Source organism: Mobula birostris, chromosome 8, assembly GCF_030028105.1.
Source record: "Mobula birostris isolate sMobBir1 chromosome 8, sMobBir1.hap1, whole genome shotgun sequence".
In the NCBI taxonomy this organism is placed as follows: Eukaryota; Metazoa; Chordata; class Chondrichthyes; order Myliobatiformes; family Myliobatidae; genus Mobula; species Mobula birostris.
Window position 1 is genome coordinate 65,196,564 of NC_092377.1, and position 23,512 is coordinate 65,220,075.

The window sequence follows — 23,512 nt, forward strand, 5'->3', positions numbered from 1 at the left end:
AGCTGAAAACGGATTTATGCTCTCTTTCCTTGGGAAATGAAGATCAAGTGATGAGAAGAAAAGATCGGGTACATAGTGATGAGAAAATGCCAATTTAAATTTGTCTCCAAGGGTGTGGTAAGAAGAATTTCTTTATAGAATTTATTTGTTTCTTTTGTGGATTTTGGGCCAAACATAAATGCTAAATATTGCCTTGGAGACTGTAAACGAAATTATTCTAGTGGGAATTTTGAATGCTTTCCACAGGGAGCAGATGAGACAGGCATCTTTTGGCAACTCCAGTTGGAAGTATTTTAAAAGATTTAATTACAGGACATCAAGCCATCTCCAATAGTGCAGTTGTCTCATTAACAATGCACTCACTACTTGAGTATTTATGCTCATGGCTTTGTCACACAGCTTTAATCAATTTGACTTCTACATGCCACCTCTTCTTGGGATTTGAAGTAAACTATTCATAGCAAAGGAAGGAAGCCGACAGAGGGCAAGAGTTACAGAAGGCACCAGAGGATGGAGGCTGCGAGTGGTGGTCAGTGTTGGGAATGGTGGTGAGGACTGTGAGTACTAGTCAGTATAGGGAATGGTGGTAAGGACTGTGAGTGGTGGTTAGTGTTGGGAATGGTAGTGAGGACTGAGAGTTGTGGTCAGTGTTGGGAATGGTGGTGAGAACAGTGGGTGGTGCTCAGTGTTGGGAATGGTGGTGAGGACTGTGAGTGGTGGTCAGTGTTGGGAATGGTGGTGAGGACTGTGAGTGGTGGTCAGTGTTGGGAATGGTGGTGAGGACTGTGAGTACTGGACAGTATCGGGAATGGTGGTGAGGACACAGTAGTGGTCAGTGTTGGGAATGGTGGTGAGGTCTGTGAGTGGTGGTCAGTGTTGGGAATGCTGGTGAGGACTGTGAGTATTGGACAGTATTGGGAATGGTGGTGCGGAAAGAGTAGTGCTCAGTGTTGGGAATGGTGGTGAGGACTGTGACTGTTGGTCAGTGTTGGGAATGGTGGTGAGGACTGTGAGTGGTGGTCAGTGTTGGGAATGGTGGTGAGGACTGTGGTGGTCAGTGTTGGGAATGGTGGTGAGGACTGTGAGTGGTGATCAGTGTTGGGAATGGTGGTGAGGACTGTGAGTAGTGGTCAGTGTTGGGGATGGTGGTGAGGACTGTGAGTGGTGGTCAGTGTTGGGAATGGTGGTGAGGACTGTGAGTGGTGGTCAGTGTTGTGAATGGCGGTGAGGACTGTGAGTTGTCGTCAGTGCTGGGAATGGTGGTGAGGACTGTGAGTGGTGGTCAGTGTTGTGAGTGGCGGTGAGGACTGTGAGTTGTCGTCAGTGCTGGGAATGGTGGTGAGAACTGTGAGTGGTGGTCAGTGTTGTGAATGGTGGTGATGACTGTGAGTAGTGGTCAGTGGGTTTGGTGGTGAGGACTGTGAGTGGTGGTCAGTGTCGGGAATGGTGGTGAGGACTGAGTAGTGGTCAGTGTCGGGAATGGTGGTTGGGACTGTGAGTAGTGGTCAGTGTTGGGAATGGTGGTGAGGACTGTGAGTGGTGGTCAGTGTTGGGAATGGTGGTTAAGGCTGAGTAATGGTCAGTGCTGGAATGGTGGTGAGGACTGTGAGCAGTGCTCAGTGTTGGGAATGGTGGTGAAGACTGTGAGTAGTGGTCAGTGTCGGAAATGGTGGTGAGGACTGTGATTGGTGGTCAGTGTTGGGAATGGTGGTGAGGACTGTGAGTGGTGGTCAGTGTTGGGAATGGTGGTGAGGTCTGAGTAGTGGTCAGTGTTGGGAATGGTGGTGAGGACTGTGAGTAGTGGTCAGTGTTGGGAATGGTGGTGAGGACTGTGAGTACTGGTCAGTGTTGGGAATGGTGGTGAGGACTGAGTGGTGGTTTGTGTTGGGAATGGTGGTGAGTACTGTGAGTAGTGGTCATTGTTGGGAATGGTGGTGAGCTCTGTGAGTGGTGGTCAGTGTTGGGAATGGTGGTGAGGACTGTGAGTAGTGGTCAGTGTTGGGAATGGTGGTGAGGTCTGAGTAGTGGTCAGTGTTGGGAATGGTGGTGAGGTCTGAGTAGTGGTCAGTGTTGGGAATGGTGGTGAGGACTGTGAGTGGTGGTCAGTGTTGAGAATGGTGGTGAGGACTGTGAGTACTGGTCAGTGTTGGGAATGGTGGTGAGGACTGAGTGGTGGTTTGTGTTGGGAATGGTGGTGAGTACTGTGAGTAGTGGTCAGTGTTGGGAATGGTGGTGAGGACTGTGAGTGGTGGTCAGTGTTGGGAATGGTGGTGAGGACTGTGAGTGGTGGTCGGTGTTGGGAATGGTGGTGTGGACTGTGAGTGGTGGTCCGTGTTGGGAATGGTGGTGAGGACTGTGAGCAGAGGTCAGTATAGTAATGTTGCACAATACTATTGTCACTATTCACTACTGAAAGCAGCATATTAGTTAATCTTGTGCAGATATCCTTCTGTGTATCTAATTGCATTTTGGTTTTCTTTCAGTTCTTATAGGGTTAATACAAATTGAGGAAATTACTGAAATTGCCTATTGTGAGGACAGTTTGAGACAGTGGGATCAGCAGCATAAGTGGATGGTTTAAGTTTTCTACCAGCGGTGAGCATTGTCAATTCTCCACAGACCTTGGTTTAAAAGCAAGTTAACATTTGGTTACTTTTCCAGCAGGTAACCCTTGGGAAGATTCTCCACAGTAAGACCCTAGTCCATCACGTTTAAATGTGTATCACATGGGTAGTGAGAAACTAGCCCTGCCTACAAACTGTGAAAGAGAATTGACAGTTGACCAGCAGCTGAATGTCACATACCCAGAATTGCCAGCCTTTATATTTTTAGAATCTCTCAATATTTTTGAGACACTAAAAACATTGAAAACCATTCAACCAATAACTGAAATGTATAATTATGCATATTTTTAAACTTAAGGAACTTAAAAACACTTCAACTTTATTAGAAATTATATTTATAACAAATTCTTGGAATTATAAATTAATTCCAAGAATTTTCTATGAAAGAACAGTGGATTATGGTTAATTGGGCCATTGGTTGATCAAGGCAGCTAGTTATTTGGGACAACGGTTAAATTTTTTAAAAATCTAGAAAGCAGCTGGGATTCCCTTTTTTTATTCAGGATACCATGTCGCTTAACTGGGGCAGGAGCCTGTTGCCAAAGTTTTTAATGAGCATAGGTCACGTGCATATCATGTGACTGTTGGACAGTTAACTATGCTCAGACCGTACAGTTTTTAACTAGCATCACATTTGTATGTTTCTGTTCAAAATGCAGTGACTTAGTTGGTGATTACTAATCAGTAAGACAATTCAGAAACGTTTTGTTCACGTCACTTTCAAGCATTCAGGCTTGGAGATGTCAGAACTGGCCAGGAGTGAAAATGAAATGAGTTCACTTCTTCAGGTTACAAACTATGAACAATTTGAAGGTTGCATCAATTATCTTGAACGTTACAGTGAAAATTAAAGCACTGAATCTCTTTATATTGGCTTTCTACCTTTTACACTTTTAATTTTTATCATTATGTATAGGCAGTCAATTGTCTGTACTAGGTGTCTGATTATGTTCACTTACAGTCGGAAGAACACAATGCACATGATTTTTTCCTTCGATAAGTATTGGAAACTAATGCACAGATTTATAGTACTGCAGTAGAATTGATAGTGTTCTAATTTGTTTTTAAATACATAATTTGTTCCTTAGTAGGACAGTAGTTTGTCTTTTTTTATACCTTTTAACTATTTCATTGAAACTTTGGCTAATTGGAGCAGCCGCTAAATTGGGCTAAAATGTACTGGTCTCGATATGTCCCAATTAAATTGAATCCACTTTACTTTAAAACTTAAAGTTGAGTATCATTTTAAATCATGTGAAATTCATTTCTTAAAATGCTATCATTAAAATTCTTGTTATTAATTAAAATGCATCCACATTTTCGATTTCAGCATTTAATGGAAATTTGGATAGGTACCTGAATGGGAGAGGTATGACAAGCTTTGGTCCAGATGTAGGTTGATGGTATAGATTAGATGGGCCAAAGGGCCTCTTTCTATGACAGTAAATAATATTAAAGATTTACAAACAACATTTTAATAATGTCTAAGCGAAAATTTACTTTCTATTGGTAAACTAATGCCTTCCATTTAAATCCCAGTTGCCATCAAGTTCTTGAGGTTGACCCAGCTTCCAAGAAAAACTTTGAGGAATGCATGTTTGAGTTTAAATTGCTGTTCAGCAGTGAATCACTGGCACTACATTTTGCACTACAATTTTAATTTAAAATTTATATATCTTTTAGTGAATGCACTTTTCTACAAACTTCAGCATTTGTGATCTCCAACAATCAGCTCCCAGCTTCAATCTCTATTCTGCCTTTTCCCACCCTGCTCTATCTGCCCCTCCTCACTTGGATCCAGCTACTGATTGCCAGTTCCTGCCTCACCCACCCCTGAACCTCTTTATATTGGCTTTCTACCTTTTACTCTCTCAATCATAAATCAGGGTCTTGGCCTGAAACGTCACACCCTGATTCCACCTCCTGCAATCCCCTGTGTCTCCCAACATACAGTGATGGCACAACAACAGAAGAGCCACCAAGCAAGCAATAAAGAAAAGGAAGATATATTGCAAAAGTAAACTAGCACAAAAAATAAAAACGGTTAATAAAAAGGCTTTGATTATGTAAAGCAGAAAAGGATGGCTAAAGTGATCATATGCTCTTTGGAAGATGAGAAATGGGAATTAATATTGGGTAATACAGAAATGACCGACACTTTGAGCAACTATTGTCTGTCAGTCTTTGTAACATACCAAAGAGAAGTTATTGGTACAATGGGAGGTGACAACCCCAGTACAACCTTTATCACTACAGGGGGAATGCCAAGCAAACTAGTGGGCTTAAAGGTAAACACATCCCTGGTCCTGATGGAATGCATCCCAAAGTACTGAAAAAAAATGGCAGAAATTATGTTAGAAGCATTAGTGATAATTTACAAACGTCTTCCAGATTCTGGGCAGGTCCCTGTGGAGTGGAAGACAGAGAATGTCACACCACTGTTCAAAAAAAAAGATGTAAGTAAAAGGAGGTAAGGATATGGCCAGTTAGTTTGGAGTCAGGAAAATGCTTGAAGCTATCATTAAGGAAGAAATAGAGACACATCTCAACAAATTTACTGGAGTTCTTTGAGGATATCACAAACAGAGTGGATAGGAGGGAACAGATAGATGTTATATATTTAGATTTCCAGAAGGTATTCAATAAGGTGCCTGCTTAAAAGACTTATCCATTAGATAAGGCTGCATGGAGTTGAGGGTAACATGGGGGAAATGGAGTAAGCGGCAATGATTTAAAGTTCAAAGTTCAAGGTACATTTATTTTCCAAGTATGTATGCTATTTACAACCTTGAGATTCATACAGGCAGCCACAAAATAAAGAAACCCAGTGGAACCCACGTTTAAAAAAAAAGTCCGTTAAACACCCGATGTGCAGCAAATTAACAAATAGCGCAAACAATAGAAGTAAGTAAATAATATTCAGAACTGCAATTCATGAAAGCCAGTCCACAGCTACGAAGTTCAAATTAACATACAAAAATCAGCTAGTTCTGTCCCTGCACAAACAAGAGAAAATCTGCAGATGCTGGAAACCCAAGCACAAAATGCTGGAGGAACTCAGCAGGCCAGGCAGCATCTATGAAAAAGAGTACAGTCGACATTTTGGGCTGAAACCCTTTGGCTGTACTCTTTTCTGCCTGCTGAGCTCCTCCAGCATTTTCTGTGTGTTAGTTGTGTCCCTGGGCAGGTAATCTAGAAGCCGAAACAAATAGTTTACAAACATAATGTCAAATCTCCTCGTGCCAGGAATTCAACTCAGCTAATCGGTAATAGTGACCACGGAATTACAAGTTAGCATTAAACAATCCGATTCACCAATGTCTTTATATATTTTGTGCTGTGAGCATTGCCCAATCATTACTGCCCTTGAGAAGTTGGTGATGAGCTGTGCACTTGAAGTGCTTTGTGTTTTTCTGATGCTGAGTAGGGTGTATGAGAAGTGATGAAGGAACTGTATATATTTCTCGGAGATATACTTTAGGGAAGGAAGTCCTCCATCCTTCCCCTAAGTGAGCTATATTTGTTTTGCAGTGACTCCTAACTGATCTCTGAAGTGGCCCAGTAACCCACTCTAACTCACACGGCTAAATATGATGGCTTGGAGCTCTCAGGGCAATGTCTACAGACTGTACTGCCGATGTTTAACTGTTGAAGCGGCAGTGCAGCCCTGAACTCTGCTGTTCAATGGTAAGTCCAGAACCAGCTGACCAGCTCAGCCATCCAAATGTGCCTGTTCACCCTCCTCCCTCCATTCCCATCAGCTATCTTGAAGTTCTCTCTGCCCTCCACAACCTTGAGTACTAACTGATCACTACTGTACCCAAGATCATCCAGCTCCCTTGTACCTCTGCTTCTGGTTCTTTTGAATCCAGTTACAGAACTCTCCTGTTCTATTTACAACTCTTCCTTTTCCACATTAATAAGTTTCTCCACTGACCACCTTCCGTCATTTCCGATCAGCTGATGAGTTTGAGTTAACGTAATAAGAAGCCTTTAAGGCACAATGGGTGGTTTGGCCTCCCAAAGTGGTAATTTGCCATAAGAACGTAAGACATAGGCACAGGGGTAGGCCTTCCGGCCGAGTGAGCTTGCACAACTATTCAATAAGATCATGGCTGATGTGGCCGTGGGCTCAGCTCCACCTACCTACCTTCTGTCCCATAATCCTTCATTCCCCTACTATGCAAAAATCTATCTCTTTGTGACTTAAGTTTGTTTAATGAGGTTGCCTCTATTGCTTCCTTAGGCAGAGAATTCCACAGATACACTACTCATCGGAAAACACAATTTCTCTTCATTTCCAATCTATTCTCCAAACTCTTGAGGCTATGGCCCTTAGTTCTAGTCTCACCTCCAGCAGAAATAACTTTGCTGCCTCCATGTTATTAATCCTTTTCATAATTCCATATGTTTTCATAACATGCCTCTCATTCTTCTGAATTCCTGTGATTATAGTGCCAGGCAACTCTATCTTTCCTCATAGGCTAATTTCCAGAATCCCTTCATTTCTGGAATCAAACTGGTGAACCTCACTGGCACTGTGTCCAAAGCCAGTATATCTTTTCTCAAGTTTGGAGTCCAGAATTGCACATAGTGCTCCAAGTGCAGCCTCAACAGGACCCTGTAGAGTATCAGCATAACAACCCTGCTCTTAAATTCAATCCCTCTAGTAATGAAGGCCAATATTCTATTTGCCTCCTTGAAGAAGGCGAATGCAATGTTGGCATTCGTTTCAAGAGGAATAGAGTATAGGAGCAGGGAAGTGAAGTTGAGGCTCTATAAGGCGCTGGTAAGACCTCACTTGGAGTACTGTGGGCAGTTTTGGTCTTCTTATTTAAGAAAGGATGTACTGATGTTGGAGACGGTACAGAGAAGATTCACTGGAATGATTCTGGGAATGAGAGGGTTAACATATGAGGAACGTTTGTCTGCTCTTGGACTGTATTCCTTGGAGTTTAGAATAATGAGGAGGGACCTCATAGAAACATTTCGAATGTTGAAAGGCATGGACAGAGTGGATGTGGCAAAGTTGTTTCCCATGATGGGGGAGTCTAGTACGAGAGGGCATGACTTAAGTATTGAAGGGCGCCCTTTCAGAACAGAGATGTGAAGAAATTTTTTTAGCCAGATGGTGGTAAATCTATGGAATTTGTTGCCACGGGCAGCAGTGGAGGCCAAGTCATTGGGTGTATTTAAGGCAGAGATTGATAGGTATCTGAGTAGCCAGGGCATCAAAGGTTATGGTGAGAAGACGGGGGAGTGGGACTAAATGGGAGAATGGATCAGCTCATGATAAAATGGCGGAGCAGACTCGATGGGCTGAATGGCCGACTTCTGCTCCTTTGTCTTATGGTCTTACGGTCTAACCTATTGCATCTGCAAACCAGTACCTGCCTTCTGTAATTCTTCCACCAGCACTCCCAAGTCCCTCGGCACAACAGCATTTAAATAAAACTCTGATCTTCTGTTTTTCCTTCCAAAGTATAGCAGCTCACATTCACCAACATTGTACTCCATCTGTCAAAACTCTTGCCCATTCACTTAACCTACCTATGTCGCTCCGCAGACTCTCTGCATCATCTGAACTATTTGATTTCAACAATTTAGTGATGTCAGCAAACTTAGCTTTGCTACACTTGGTCAGGGCTCTTCCAAATCATTAAAGTATGTTATGTGAGCCCAGCACTGACCCCAGTAGCACCCCACTCACTGCTGATTGCCAACCACAAAACAAAACATTCATCTCAACTCTCTACTTTCCAATGGTTAGCCAGTCCTCTATCCATGCAACACTCATAAAATGCTGGAGGAACTCTGCAGGTCAGGCAGCATCTATGGAAATGAATAAACAGTCGTTTCTGGTCAAAACCCTTCTTCAGGACTGGAAATGAAGGGGTGTGGGGAAGATGCCAGAATAAAAAGGTGGGAGAGAGGAAGGTGGGGAGATAGCTAGAAAGTGATAGGTGAAGCCAGGTGGGTGGGAAAGGTAAAGGGCCAGAGAGAAAGGTATCTGATAGGAGAGAAGAGTGGACCATAGGAGAACGGGAAGGAAGAGGGAACATAGGGGGAGGTGAAAGGGAGGTGAGAAGAGGTAAGATGTCAGAGTGTTCAGAGTGTTGGGGGGGGGTGGAAGAAGAAAGGAGAAGGACTGTTTTACATAGCCAACAAAAACATAGGCATAGCTGGGACGCATGTGAGTGCCCACAGCTACACCCTGAGTCTGGAGAAAGTGGGAGGAGCTGAAGAAAATGTTGTTGAGGTGGGGATCAGTTCTGCCAGACGGAGGAGAGTATTGGTGGAGGGGAACTCGTTGGTTCTTTTATTGAGAAAGAAGCAGAAAGCTTTAAGGCCTTCTTTATGGCGGATAGGAGTGTGCAGGGAATAGACATACATGGTGAAGATGGGTCAGTCAGGGCCAGAGAATTGAAGGCCAGTGAGGAGATCGGGAGCATGAGAAGTGTCGAGGGTATAGGTGGGAAGTGACTGAGCCAAAGGGGATAGAATGGAATTGAGGTATGAGGACACGAGTTCAGTGGGGCAGGAGCAGGCAGAGACAATGGACCTACATGGACTACCTCTCCATGCTAATACATTACCCTCAACTCCATGCATTCTTATCTTATGGATAATTCCTTTAAGCAAGCACCATATTGAATGCCTTCTGGAAATCCAAGTATACAATATCTACCTATTCCTTCCTATCCACTGTGTTTGCTATATCCTCAAATAACTGAAGTAAATTTATTGAGATGTCTCACTATTTCTTCCTTACTGATAGCTTCAAGCATTGTTCTGACTGCAGGCGTTAAATTAACTGGCCTTATACTTACTGCCTTCTGCCTACATCTTCTTTTGAACAGTGGTGTGACATTCTCTGTCTTCCACTCCACAGGGACCTGCCCAGAATCCAGCAAATTCTTGTAAATTATCACTAATGCCTCTAATATAACCTCCACCATTTCTTTCAGTACTTTGGGATGCATTCCATCAGGACCAGGAATGTGTTTACCTTTAGGCCCACTAGTTTGCTCGGCATTCCTTCTGTAGTGATTTTAAAAACGCAAACACGAGGAAATCTGCAGATGCTGGAATGTCAAGCAACGCACATAAAAAATGCCGGTGAACACAGCAGGCCAGGCAGCATCTATAGGAAGAAGTACAGTCGACGTTTCGGGCCGAGACCCTTTGTCAGGACTGACTGAAAGAAGAGATAGTAAGATAGAAGGTTTTTCAAATCTCTTACTATCTCTTCTTTCAGTTAGTCCTGACGAAGGGTCTCAGCCCGAAACATCACTGTACCTCTTCCTATAGATGCTGCCTGGCCTGCTGCGTTCAGCAGCATTTTTTATTTGTGTTCCTCCTTAGTGATAATGGTTATACTGGGGTTGTCACCTCCCATTGTATCAATACATTTCTCTTTGGTATGTTAGGTATTTCTGTCAATACAAAGAGTGACACACAATAGTTGCATTACCCAGTATTAATTCCCACTTATCACCTTAGCCACCCTTTTCTGCTTTATATAATCAAAGCGTTTTTACGTCCTGTTTTTATTATTTGTGCTAGTTTACTTTTGTAATATACCTTCCTTTTCTTTATTGCTTGCCTGGTGGCTCTTTGTTGTTTTGCCGCTACTGTATGTTGGAGGACACAGGAGATTGCAGGCGCTGGAACCAGGCAGCGTCTCTGGAGGTGATGTTTCAGCCCAAGACCCTGATTTATGATTGAGAGAGTAAAAGGTAGAAAGCCAATATAAAGAGGTTCAGGGGAGGGTGAGGCGGTAGCTGGAAATCAATAGCTGGATCCAAGAGCAGAGTGGGAAAAGGCAGAATGGAGATTGAAGCTGGGAGGTGATCGGTGGAGATTGTGGAAGCTGATAGGAAAGCTGAGGGGTGGAGTCAGATGAAGGAAGTTTAGACACTGGAGCAGAATAAAACCAGTCAGTCCATGGAGTCTGCTCCACCGCTCCACCACTGCTGATTTATTCACCCTCTCAACCCCGCTCTCCTTCCTGCTCCTCCTCATCTTTGACACCCTGACTAATCAAGGACCTATAAACTTCCGCTTTAAATATATCCAATAACTTGGTTTCCACAGCTGTCTGTGGAAATGGCTTCCAGATTCACCACTGTCTGGCTAAAGAAATGCCTCCACATAGCTTCCAAAGGAATGACCTTTTACTCAGAGGCTGTGCCCTCTGTTCCTAGACTCCCCCGCTATAGGACACACACTCTCCACATTCACTCCACCTGGGACTTTCAATATTCGAAAAGTTTCAATGAGAAGTTAATCAGGTTTGCATAAGGAAACATATATGTACTTTGATAATAAATTTACTTTGAACTTTGATCTCTCTCAGTCTTCTAAACTCCAGTGGGTACCATCAAATGCGCCTCGTACAGTAACCCTTTCATTCATGTGGTCATTCTTGTGAACCTCCTCTGAACCCTGAACAGTATGTGTATTCTAGAAGCATTGGAATTGCCATAATTAGTACTGAGCAAATGCACAGTTTGACGTTAGTGATAATCAACATTGTATATTTGGTGACAAGCTATGAATCTCTTACACCAGCTCCTTTTAGAAAATACATGTTGGAAGTATTAGGGTTTTCCTTTGTTACAGATGCATGAACTGCTTGTCCTGGAAAGAAGTAACAGCCATGAAACCACTTTCTCTGTCTGTATAACCAATGTGCAGTCGTACTGTATTGCTGGGGTCCTTTTTTTTGCATAAGATGTAAAGAATGTGTGTGGGTGGTACTTGCTTAGGTCAGCAATTCTTGGATATTGCAGATGTTCCATTTTGGTATAATTGCAACCAAATGAAAGCCTTTTCTAATTCTGAAAAAAATCACACTGCCCTGCATGATTCACTTGTTGTTCCTATGTTTGTGTTAAGATTCTGAGAGCCTGGTGTCTGACACTGAGCTCATCTGTAACAGTTAAATTGGGCTCTTGCCTTGCCAGGCAACCGCTCTGTCTGCCACCTTGCAGATGCTGGCATCTGGTTCCTTGAATTGGAAGTAAAGTTCAATGCCAGCTAATTAGAAGTAAACTGATTTTGTTGGGTGATCATCTGTTTGAATACAGCTCAGGAGGTTCTCACAGCCCAGCATAATAAAACAGGCCTTGTTCACATAATTAATAATAGAAGCTAGTTAAGTAAGCCTCAGTTTGTTTTTGCACTACTGCTGTTGCTCACAGCGCCCCGGAGATTCATTTATCATTCCTGTAGACCCTGGTTCAGACAAGTGGATTGACAATATTAGCACTTGAGGGAGGTTTTTAAGTTGACCTGCTTTGCCAACAAACTCCAGCATTTGTAAGGTTTGTTGCTATGCCAATAAGGGGTTATGAATTAAACTAATTCTTGATGATGACTTGCTTCACGTTTCGAATTTCTTCAGAATTTTCTTTGGGTCAAGTGGATGGCATCAACAGCTAACTTTGCCAAATAGCTCCTTGAAGTCTCTATTTCTAGCAGCATTATTTTATATCACTAAAGCCTGGAAATACTCTGGGTTATTGACTACTTTCACACTTAACTTCACTGTCAATACTAGGATACATCAAAATATGTTGTATCCATTTACTTCTGGGACCAGGGTTGTAACTGCACTCCGTATTTTCTACTAATGATTGCATTGCCCTTACACGTTGCCAAAGGGAAGGAAATGTATTGGGTCTTAACATCTAAATAAATATTTCAAAAAAATAAACCAATGGTGTCGAAGAAATAGTTGTCAAGGGCAGTAGAATTCCAATGCCGAGGATAAATCGAAGAGATATTGTTTGTTTCATAGTTGCCTAAATTTCCTTGAAAAGCTAAACAGGGTTAGCCCTAGCACACTGCTCCAAATCTATATGTAATTTCATGGGACTTGAAGGGTTGGCATCCAATAATGTAAGCTATTTTCCTTTACACTGGGGATGACTCCAGCATCGTAATAAGGTCAGGAGTCAGGTGGTTGTGCCTGAATCCAGACCACATGGTAGTTTGCGAAATTCCATTGCTGCTTGATAGTTTTACTCCTGACAGCTTCTATCACTGAAATGGTGATATTTTGCTGAACTAAATTTTACACTACTTTTTGACAACTTTCCAGATGGCCAAGCTGATACCATTTGTGTAACTGCACTGAAACCATTGGATAGTGGTGCATACGTCTAAAGAAATACAGATAAGACTTTGTTGGGGTCCACAATCTTTACTACATACAGTGACATACGGAGCGAATCAAGCTGCAGTCTGGACAGAGCTGCCATTTGTGCTGATGGGTATAATGTTGAAATGTATCATTTCTTCAACACTTCTGACTGAAGGTGGCTGAAAACAATTCAGCCTCACCTTTATGCACTGATAGGCCCCTTATCTTTTTCCCCTATCTGTTTGTGGACAGAGGCTAATCTTATGCACTAATGGCGTGGAGCTCAAATCATGCCATTCATCACTAATGTGTACCTTCAATAGTAAGAAGCCTCATTTTCAAGTATATCCATTTCCTTTTTGGTGCATGCTTTTGCAATCCTAGTTGACCTTGTGATAGTTCTTCAGCTTCATAGTGACAGTAAAGGATATGTTGGGTTGTGAGTTTACAGATGGTGGGGGATTCCTTCAACTGACAAACCACAGCTCAACATGAATTGCTGATTCCATTCCTGAATTTATGGAATTTAGTGCATTCAGAATGGTGAAGGTGAAGTTTAGTGCATTCAGAATGCTGAAGTCATAGTCATAGTCATACTTTATTAATCCCGGGGGAAATTGGTTTTCGTTACAGTTGCTCCATAAATAATAAATAGTAATAGAACCATAAATAGTAAATAGTAATATGTAAATTATGCCAGTAAATTATGAAGTAAGTCCAGGACCAGCCTATTGGCTCAGGGTGTCTGGCCCTCCAAGGGAGGAGTTGTAAAGTTTGATGGCCACAGGCAGGAATGACTTCCTATGACGCTCTGTGCTGCATCTGGGAGGAATGAGTCTCTGGCTGAATGTACTCCTGTGCCCAACCAGTACATTATGTAGTGGATGGGAGACATTGACCAAGATGGCATGCAACTTAGACAGCATTCTCTTTTCAGACACCACCGTCAGAGAGTCCAGTTCCAACCCCACAACATCACTGGCCTTACAAATGAGTTTGTTGATTCTGTTGGTGTCTGCTACCCTCAGCCTGCTGCCCCAGCACACAACAGCAAACATGATAGCACTGGCCACCACAGACTCATAGAACATCCTCAGCATCGTCCAGCAGATGTTAAAGGACCTCAGTCTCCTCAGGAAATAGAGACGGCTCAGACCCTTCTTGTAGACAGCCTCAGTGTTCTTAGACCAGTCCAGTTTATTGTCAATTTGTATTCCCAGGTACTTGTAATCCTCCACCACGTCCACACCATGTCCCCTGGATGGAAACAGGGGTCATCGGTACCTTAGCTCTCCTCAGGTCTACCACCAGCTCCTTAGTCTTTTTCACATTAAGCTGCAGATAATTCTGCTCACACCATGTGACAAAGTTTCCTACTGTAGCCCTGTACTCAGCCTCATCTCCCTTGTTGATGCATCCAACTATAGCAGAGTCATCCGAAAACTTCTGAAGATGACAAGACTCTGTGCAGTAGTTGAAGTCCGAGGTGTAAATGGTGAAGAGAAAGGGAGACAAGACAGTCCCCTGTGGAGCCCCAGTGTTGCTGATCACTCTGTCGGACACACAGTGTTGCAAGCACACGTACTGTGGCCTGCCAGTCAGGTAATCAAGAATCCATGACACCAGAGAAGCATCCACCTGCATCGCTGTCAGCTTCTCCCCCAGCAGAGCAGGGCAGATGGTGTTGAACGCTCTGGAGAAGTCAAAAAACATGACCCTCACAGTGCTTGCTGGCTTGTCCAGGTGGGCGTAGACACGGTTCAGCAGGTAGACGATGGCATCCTCAACTCCTAGTCGGGGCTGGTAGGCGAACTGGAGGGGATCTCAGTGTGGCCTGACCATAGGCCGGAGCAGCTCCAGAACAAATCTCTCCAGGGTCTTCAGGATGTGGGAGGTCAATGCCACTGGTCTGCAGTCATTGAGGCCGCTGGGGCGCGGCGTCTTCGGCACAGGGACGAGGCAGGACGTCTTCCACAGTACAGGAACCCTCCGGAGCCTCAGGCTCAGGTTGAATACATGGCGAAGGTGGAATTTAGTGCATTCAGAATGGTGAAGTAGTGGAAGTGATGAAGGGTTGAGTGATGGAAATGGAACATTCACCACCTGCATTAACGTGATGCCTTTTAAGGTGCCTGGTATTTCACAGAGACACTATCAGAAATAAAGAATCCAAGTTGAATGAAGATAGGGGTGCAGGGTGACCTTTCTTGTATTAGAAATGTGCTTAGAAAGTATTTATAACCAGGAGATAGAATCAAAGACATCAACAGGCTTTAGTAGGGAATTCCAAGTTGGGCCTGAGCAATAGAAGGTACATGCCCCAATCATGCATTAAATGGAGTGAATGCACAAAATGGGTAGATTCAAGTCTGAGATTTTGGAAAGATATATCTGTGTTGAATGGGGTTAGGGCAAACAAGAGGAAAATTACAGAGGGATTAAAAACAAAGATACATGTTTAGTTTGGCAATGCTGGGATGCGCAGTGAGAGTATGACAGTGGTATCACGTTGTGAGAGATAAGATTCAAACAGCAGAACTTAAGAGCAATTGGAATTTATTAGTAGAAGAGTCGGGTCAGAATTGCATTGTGCTTGTCATGTTCAATGATGTGGACTCGTGATAAATGCACTAAGTCAGGAGCAGGGTCAGTTTATGCTTCAGCTTCAAAAATGATTATGAAGAAAAACTTACCAAGAATCTCAAGGAGAATACTAAAGATATTTACTGGTAAGCCCACCCATAGAGAATGGTGAATGAAACCTAGAACTCATGAAAAATGGCAAGTGATGTACTTAAAATTTTGGAAATTGTTCACTTGGCAGTTGTATTTGTCTTTTTTTCTCTCATATTGTATACATTTCCCTAACATTAAATGTACCTATTGAATATACACCTAGAAAGAGCAATCTAAATCAGGGTTGGGATAGGAGAAAATAATATAACTTAACAAGAATAGTGATTAACAAAATAATAAGACTGAAAATGGACAAATCTTCAGGACCAGATGGTTTTCCACCCAGAGTTGTAAAAGTAGTTTATGAAGTAATTGTAGATATTTAAATTAGATCTGTCAAATTTATCCAAGCTGAATCATATGCAGTTCAACATCAGTAAGGCAAAGGAGATGGTGATGGACCTTAGAAAGACCAAGCCTGCACTGCTCCATGTTACTATGGATGAGCTGAGAACCTACAAGTATCTGGGGGTGCACCTGGATGACAGACTTGAGTGGAGCACCAACACAGAGGCTGTGTATAAGAAGGGCCATAGTCACCTCTACTTCCTGAGAATACGGAGGTCCTTTGAAGTATGCAGGCCTCTTCTTCACATGTTCTACCAGTCTGTCATTGCCAGTACAATCTTCTACGTGCTGGTATGTTGGGGTAATGGCATCAAAACGTGTGATGCTGATAGGCTCAATAAATGGAATAGAAAGGCTGGGTCTGTTATAGGATTCAAACTGAACACACTGGAGGCTGTGGTAAAACAAAGAACCTTACTTAATATCCTTGCAACTCTGGACAATGTATCTCACCCTCTGCTTGTGACTTTGGCTAAACAGAGGAGCACTTTTAGTTAAAGACTAAGACAACTGCACTGCTCCAAATCATTCTTACCCTCAGCCAGGTTCTATAATAAATCAACCCATAGCAGGGGAAAGTAATGACCTTCCTGTTAGACTGTTTGAGGTCATTTTTTTTTTATTCCTTCTTACTTCTCTTCTAATATTTGTACATCTGTGCACTTGTAATGCTACCATGACACTGTAATATACTTATATTAAAGTATATCTTTCTATTTATCTTATCTCAATTCATAAAACTTTGGTTTGGAAATTTGCCAGTGGTACACACTTTATCAAGAAGGGGGAAGAGAAACCAATTAAATATAGGTGAATTAGTTTGCTGTTTATGGAGGAGCTGCTAGACATCTGAATGAATAAGAAATGATTGGAGAGGTGGATTTGTATGAGCTAAGTTTTCAATAATTTAACACAGAGAAGGTTCCAAATATTAATGTGGAAACATAATACAGTATTTGCTAATTTTGTTTTTTTTTAATGTGGAACTTTATGAAGGCATGAAACTGGATGCACAACAGGTATAAATTAATTGATGCAAACAACTTATGGTCAGACGGTAGGGAAAGGATATATATACCCAAATGGGAATTGTTTCATGGAAAGGTAGAGTTATCCCAAATATCCTGGTGAAAAATAGATGGAGGTAAAACTTCTTTAAACAGAGGCTTGTTCTGAAAAATTAGTGAAAATACAGTCAGCTGAAGTTTTTAAGGAAGGATTTGATAGGCACTTATGAGAAACTATTTGTTGTGCTTCAGGAAACAAGTGAGGAAATAGGACTGCTTTAACTGCACTACAAAGAGTCGATAGGGACTATGGGCTAAAAAGCTAGCTCTGTGCTGTAATTTTTCTATCATTTAGCCTTTAAACAGCATCTTTAAACTAATTACCTGCTCATTAGTATATACTACTTATGGTCCACTTTGGCAATACTGCAGTACTTGGTAACATATTACCTCCACATCGGACTTTCAAGAGATTGTGAAAGGAAAAAATATAAACACTGTATTGTGGCGGCAACTCTAAAATACTTCTGTTGAGCCTTCTGCTGTCTAAGGTTCATAAAGGATCAAGTGCCAAACATCTGCATTGCCAGATGACAAGATCAAAGACTATGCTCAGGAGGTAGAATATCACAGAAGGATGTTAAAGAAATTGAGTGGGAAAACCTGTGGAAGAAGTAGTTTAACATAGAGTTGCGAGGTCCATAATGCTGCAAGACGATCTGAACTTTATAAATGGGAAAAACTAGTAAATACAGAGAAATGAGGATCTTTACTCTTCTAAGTACATAAACCTCTAAAGTTCTTTTGGGATAAATTGATTTGGCTTTACCTACGTTTGACCCAGAACAAACTCTGTCAAAGAACTTGGCATCATCCAGTTGAAGTAGTGAATGAAATCTGAATATCACAATATCTGTGCACATTAACATTGCATTGCATTCGAATAAATTACTTAATGGAGTTCTTCAACAACTTGCAAATTTGGGTTTTGCTTGGTGGTTGAACGAGGTTCATATTTGGTTAAGAGGCTTACAAGGACACACTACAAACTGGGATCTGCTTTAGCTAGTTCTGAGAAAATAGTTTTAAAGTTGCATGAACTTCCAAGGTCAGGAAACAAAGATATTTTAGGTTGCAAAGACTAGATCATTCATTTTCATCTGCATTTGGACAACAATTTTATGATTTTGCAAAGATTGTTAAGACTGTAAAAGAAAACAAACTTGCTATAAAGTACAATGTGTTTTGAAGTATAATAACAAAACTCAAACTCACCAGATTGTTTCCCACCTCCTTGCTCTGCTTCCTGTTTGCAGCTCACAGCCAAGCTCAGTTTGTGATGTGTTAACTGAATCTAACATTTTCGAAGTTGCTTTAAAATTTATTTTTCCTTGCAGTCTTCCTCGAGTTCAGCCTCATCTGCAGGAGCAGCTAATGGCAGCCCAGCTGTAAGTATGCATTTGCATTTGGAAAGTGCCCTGACCCGATATCAGCCTAAGCTTGAGATCAGTGTGAAGGCCGGTCCACAGGATGTTCACTTCAATCCTCATAATTGATTTTGTTTCTGCATTTTGCCGCAGTAGTGGCTGCTAGATATTAGTAAAAGAGCTCATGGCTGTGCTGACTGCTTGCATAGCAGAGCTTCAAACATTTAGTGCTCCATAAAAGCAAATGATACATGCTGTTCATTTTATCTTCATAGGTTTCACTGCGTTCAACAAGAAGGAAGACTCGAGGTAACTTTGTTGTGCTGCTCATCCCATGTAGTGTAGCTGATAAAGATCACAAAAAAAAAGAAATGCTCTGTTGAATACGCCTGATTTGAGCTGCTTTTGTAATTATAATGGCTTGAAGTTAAATGGTTATTTAAAAACGTTTTATTTAAAAGTACCTTCTCAACCCACAGTGGAATAAATTCAAAGTGTGAATTTGGTTTCAAATTCTGTAGCTGCAGAGGGCTTAAGCAGACTTGCTCTTTGTAGGAAGCTCAACAATGAGCAGAAGAAGAATTTCCTGCAAAGACCTTGGCCGTGCAGACTTCCAGGGATGGCTGTTTAAGAAGAAAACCAACAAGGGCCTTATTGGCAACAAATGGAAAAAGTACTGGTTTGTGCTGAAAGGGACCTACCTGTATTGGTATACCAACCAGGCTGTGAGTATACTCAGTTCTAATTGCCCTGATGTTCCTGTGTTTTCCCTTTAGTCCAGACTTGATTTATGCTGTGCAATATACAGTTTTAAGGTCAATATAAAGAAAAACTAATCTGTGAACAAAGCAAACTGATTGAAAGTAGAGTTTCGAATGTGGTGTATGGATTTTAGTAAGGGATTGACAAGGTTCCCCATTGTAAACTTATTAAGAAAGTCAGGAGGCATGGGATCCAGCAGAACTTGGCTGCATGGATTCAAGTTTGGTTTGCTCATGGAAGGCAGAGGGCGATAGTAGATGGAGCGTATTCTGCCTGGAGATCGGTGGCCAATGGTGTTCAGCAAGGGCATGTTCTGGGACCACTGCTCTTTGTGATTTTCATAAATGACTTGGATGAGGAAGTGGAAGGGTGTGTTAGTAAGATGACTTGACGATTAGTGGTGTTGTGGATAGAGTAGAAGGTTGTCATGGGTTACAGTGAGACATTGATAGGATGCAAATCTGGGCTGAGGAGTGGCAGATGGCGTTCAATCTGAAGTTTGATGTGACATGCTTTAGAAAGTCAAATTGAAGGTAGGATTCTTAGCAGTATGGATGAACAGAGGGCTCTTGGGGACCACATCCACAGGTTTCACAAGGTTGCCTCACAAGTTATTTGGGTTGTTAAGAAGGCAGATGGTGTTAACCTTCATTAGTTGGGGGATTGAGTTCACAAGGTAATGTTGCAGCTCTCTAAAAGCCTAGTTAGACCACACTTGGAGTTTTGTGTTCAATTCCCGTCTCCACTTTATGGGAAGGATGTGGAAGCTTTCTAAAATGGTGCAGAGGAAATTAAGCAGGATGACTCCTGGATTAGAGAGCATGTCTTTTGTCAGAAACTCCAAGTTTCTGACCAAAAAAAAAAGTACTGAAGGAAGATATATTTTGTATGAAGAGTTTCCACAAATGCAGGTAGGTCCAGAAGCTTGGCCATATATCTTGTATAGAAATAAAGACTGGCGTTTACAGAGAACATGGCAGGACCTCAGGATGCCATGAAGTACATTCAGGCCAATAAGCCATTTTAAGCAGTCTTTATCATTGCAGCATGATAAACACAGCAGTCAATTTACATTGGCAACATTCTCACTAGGAGCTGAAAAACTGGTCCTGGTGGCATTGAATGAGGAGTAAATATTAGCTGGAATACTGGGCATATAACCCATGCTCATTTTTGAGTCTTTTAAATTAATTTGAGAAGTCTGGTGCATGAAAATTGGACAAATCTGTAGCACAGTGAAGTAACGAAACTAATTTGGTTCCTGATTTGTAGATTTTTAAAGGTAAATGACGTCAATGTTTTTGTGCAATGTATATGTAAGTGTGTGTGTGTATATATATATTTTTTTTTGTGACCTCCGGTATTCAAGAATACCCAACAATAAGCATTCCCACATTTAATCAGTATGGTATTCATTTATTTCTAAATATTAAATCATATAGCGGAGGTTAGTCACCATTCTACGTAAGTAGGTTATCCCTATCATGTAGAAGACAAAAATCAAAATTTTAAAGTAAAAGGCAAACAAGTTAATTGATTTTTCGGACATGAGCACTTTTTTAATGATGCATTGTGATCTTGGAAGTTTAAGATGGTGCAAAGCAGATTAGTTACTAACACCTGAGCTCAATCTAAAGTTTAAGTAGGGTGTGAAGGCGCAGACCAACACCAGAAAAATGTTAGGTGAGACTTCACCACCAAATTATTGTGCTTTGACAGTCGATTCAATCTGCATTTACACTTGTGTAGGATTTTGGTGAGAAGCAAAATCATTCGCACTGGTATAGCATTTGTAATGTGTACATACTCTTTATAGCAGGATAGAAGGCAGAATTGCAAAGGCCAATTACTCATGACTTTAATGACAGTGTTGCCTGTTCACGAGTCAATCTTCTGGAAATTATGCTAGTTCTGAGAATTACATACATAATGGGTCAGGTAGCATCTTTGGAGGGAAATGGACAGTGGATGTCTCGGGTTGAGACATTTTGTCTGGACTGTCTAAATGATCTGGACTAGCGAACAGATGAAGGGTCTAGACCCAAAACATTGACTGCCCATTTTTCTCCATAAATGCTGCCTGATCTGCTGAGTTGCTCCAACATTTTCTGTGTTGCTCAAAATTTCAGCCCCTGTGGCCTCTTCTGTCTCTCAGTTCTCTTCTCCTCTACTGCCCATCACTTCCTTCTGGTGCCCCTCATTCTCCCCTTTCATCCATGGTCCACTATCCTTTCCTATCAGATTCCTCTTCTTCAAACCATTTGATCTTCCACCTGTCACTTCCCAGCTTCTTACTGCATTCTCCCTCCCCCACCAACTCACCTTTCCCCTCAGTTGGCTTCACCTATCACTGGCCAACTTGTACTCCTCCTCCTTCTCCCGCCTTCTTATTCTTCCTTCTTCACCCTCCTGAGGAAAAGTCTTGGCCCAAACTATTGACTGGTTATTGCACCCCGCCCCCCCCCAACCGCCACCTCCAAAGATGCTGCTTGACTTGCTGAGTTCATCAAGCACTTTCTGTATAGTAGTCAAGATTTCCAGCATTTGCAGAATCTTTTGTGTTAATATTATTGATATGAATTTGTAGCTTCCAAGTTTTTGTTCTGGTAATGGTTCAATTTTTCAACAGACACATTACTTACAGAGTAAGCTTTTAAAATGTGTAAAGTTATAAAAATGTTAGTTATAATATTTTATCATTTTAATACAATACATGTTCCTATGCACAAAGCAGATAAACAGTCGTTAAGAATGCATTATCATTCAGGAATTAAGATATTCCATGATAGCATTGTTTTTGAAAAAGCTGTCTTCCCATTCTTCTCATTTCCATGACTATATTGAACATTTTGAATCTACTTAATAGATCAGTTCATAAAAGTTAATAGTATTCATTCCTCTGGCCAATGAATGCTAATTTGCGTGATAAATAATTACCTTCCTCATCTATTAAAATATTTGCGTAACACTCAACGTGTTCTACAAATGGTTCTGTCATTACCATCTGAATGCAGCATTAAGTTCAAAAACCATAAAGAAGGGGTGAGACAAGTGCTATAAGTTATGTTTAAAACCACAGGATGAATTCTCTGCAGAGAGCTTTGTGGAGGGAGAGAATTGTGAGACAAGCATTAATTCAAAACTTTACATCAGTATTTGTGTTCTGGATTGTTAAGACATGGCATGGGCAAAAATTAAAGGGCTTTGACTGTTCTACTGTATTTGTGAAAAATAGATGTGTACAAAACAGTTACACTGTGAGATGAAGGGGAGTTTTCTGACATTATAGAAGTTTGGTATAATTTGCATTCACACAATCTTTGCTCTGGTCAGGAGTCTGTGTTTGACTAATTTTGAAGTTTTAATTAATCGAAACACAGGCCTTGACAAATGAGATAATAATTATGCCTGTCTTCAGGAAATCAAGCCATTCTTTTTTCCTTTTCCACAGGCAGAGAAAGCTGAAGGCTTCATTAATTTACCAGAGTTCAAAATTGATCAAGGCACAGAGTGCAAAAAGAAACAGTAAGTTGTGTACAGATTTACAAAGCAAGACACACTGTTTTATATGAAAACAAAAAATACAGGAAATACTTAGTACTGTATATGAGGCAGTATCCTGTACCCCTGAGAAGCTGATATTTTAAATCAGTAACAGTTCACTGAGTTAGAAACCCAACTTCTTTTTATGTTACAGAGAAGGAAGGGGTGGAGAGAACAAAGGGAGTGTACATATTATGGAGACCAAGAAAGACTGAATAATATAAGTAGTGGTGATGCCAGCTGAGAGAGGGAACTGAAGGTTTGTTAATTGTAAATTATCTGCCCAAACGAAATGTGAATTGAATTGAAACAGGAGGAGAAAGAAGAAGAATTCTGAAGAATGAGGAGTGATCTAATTGAAACCTATTGAATGTTGAAAGGCCTCGATAGAGCCGATGTGGAGAAAATATTTCTTTGGTGGGAGAGTCTAGGACCAGAGGACAAAGCCTCAGAATAGAGGGTTGTTCTTTTAGAACACAGATGATGAAGAATTTCTTTAGCCAGAGAGTGGTGAATCTATGGAATTCATTGCAACGGGCAGCTGTGGAGGCCAAGTTTTTATGTATATTTAAGGCAGCGGTTGATAGATTCTTGATTGGTCAGGCATGAAGGAATATGGGTGAGAAGGCAGGAGATTGGGGCTGAGAGGAAAATTGGATCAGCCATGATGAAATGGTGGAACAGACTGGATGGGCCAAATGGCCTAATTCTGCCCTTATATCTTACGGTCTTAAAAGATAGAGGGTAAAAGAATGCTGGAACTGCACACTAGAGAACTAAAACAATGCAGATGCTGGAAATCTGATTTAAAAATAATAACACAAAACTGGAAATACTGTTTGGGCACGATCTTTGGAGTGAGGAACAGAGTCCATGTTGATTGCATTGTCATAACTAGCTGTAATGCAAGTAGTT

At 41.5% G+C, this 23,512-nt stretch overlaps 1 protein-coding gene across 5 annotated transcripts in view; it reads left to right on the top strand.

Moving 5' to 3' along the window:
* Positions 1 to 23,512, top strand: part of ipcef1 (interaction protein for cytohesin exchange factors 1) — a 117,948-nt gene that overhangs the window by 36,320 nt on the left and 58,116 nt on the right. For 3 of the 5 annotated variants that reach the window (XM_072265334.1, XM_072265333.1, XM_072265337.1), the window contains exons 2-5: positions 18,263 to 18,313; positions 18,568 to 18,601; positions 18,848 to 19,017; positions 22,506 to 22,579. In XM_072265334.1, coding sequence (XP_072121435.1) covers positions 18,263 to 18,313; positions 18,568 to 18,601; positions 18,848 to 19,017; positions 22,506 to 22,579 — 329 coding nt within the window. Of the gene's footprint in view, positions 1 to 6,290; positions 6,312 to 18,262; positions 18,314 to 18,567; positions 18,602 to 18,847; positions 19,018 to 22,505; positions 22,580 to 23,512 lie in introns of those variants that run through there. The other 2 variants (XM_072265335.1, XM_072265336.1) reach the window with 2 other exon arrangements.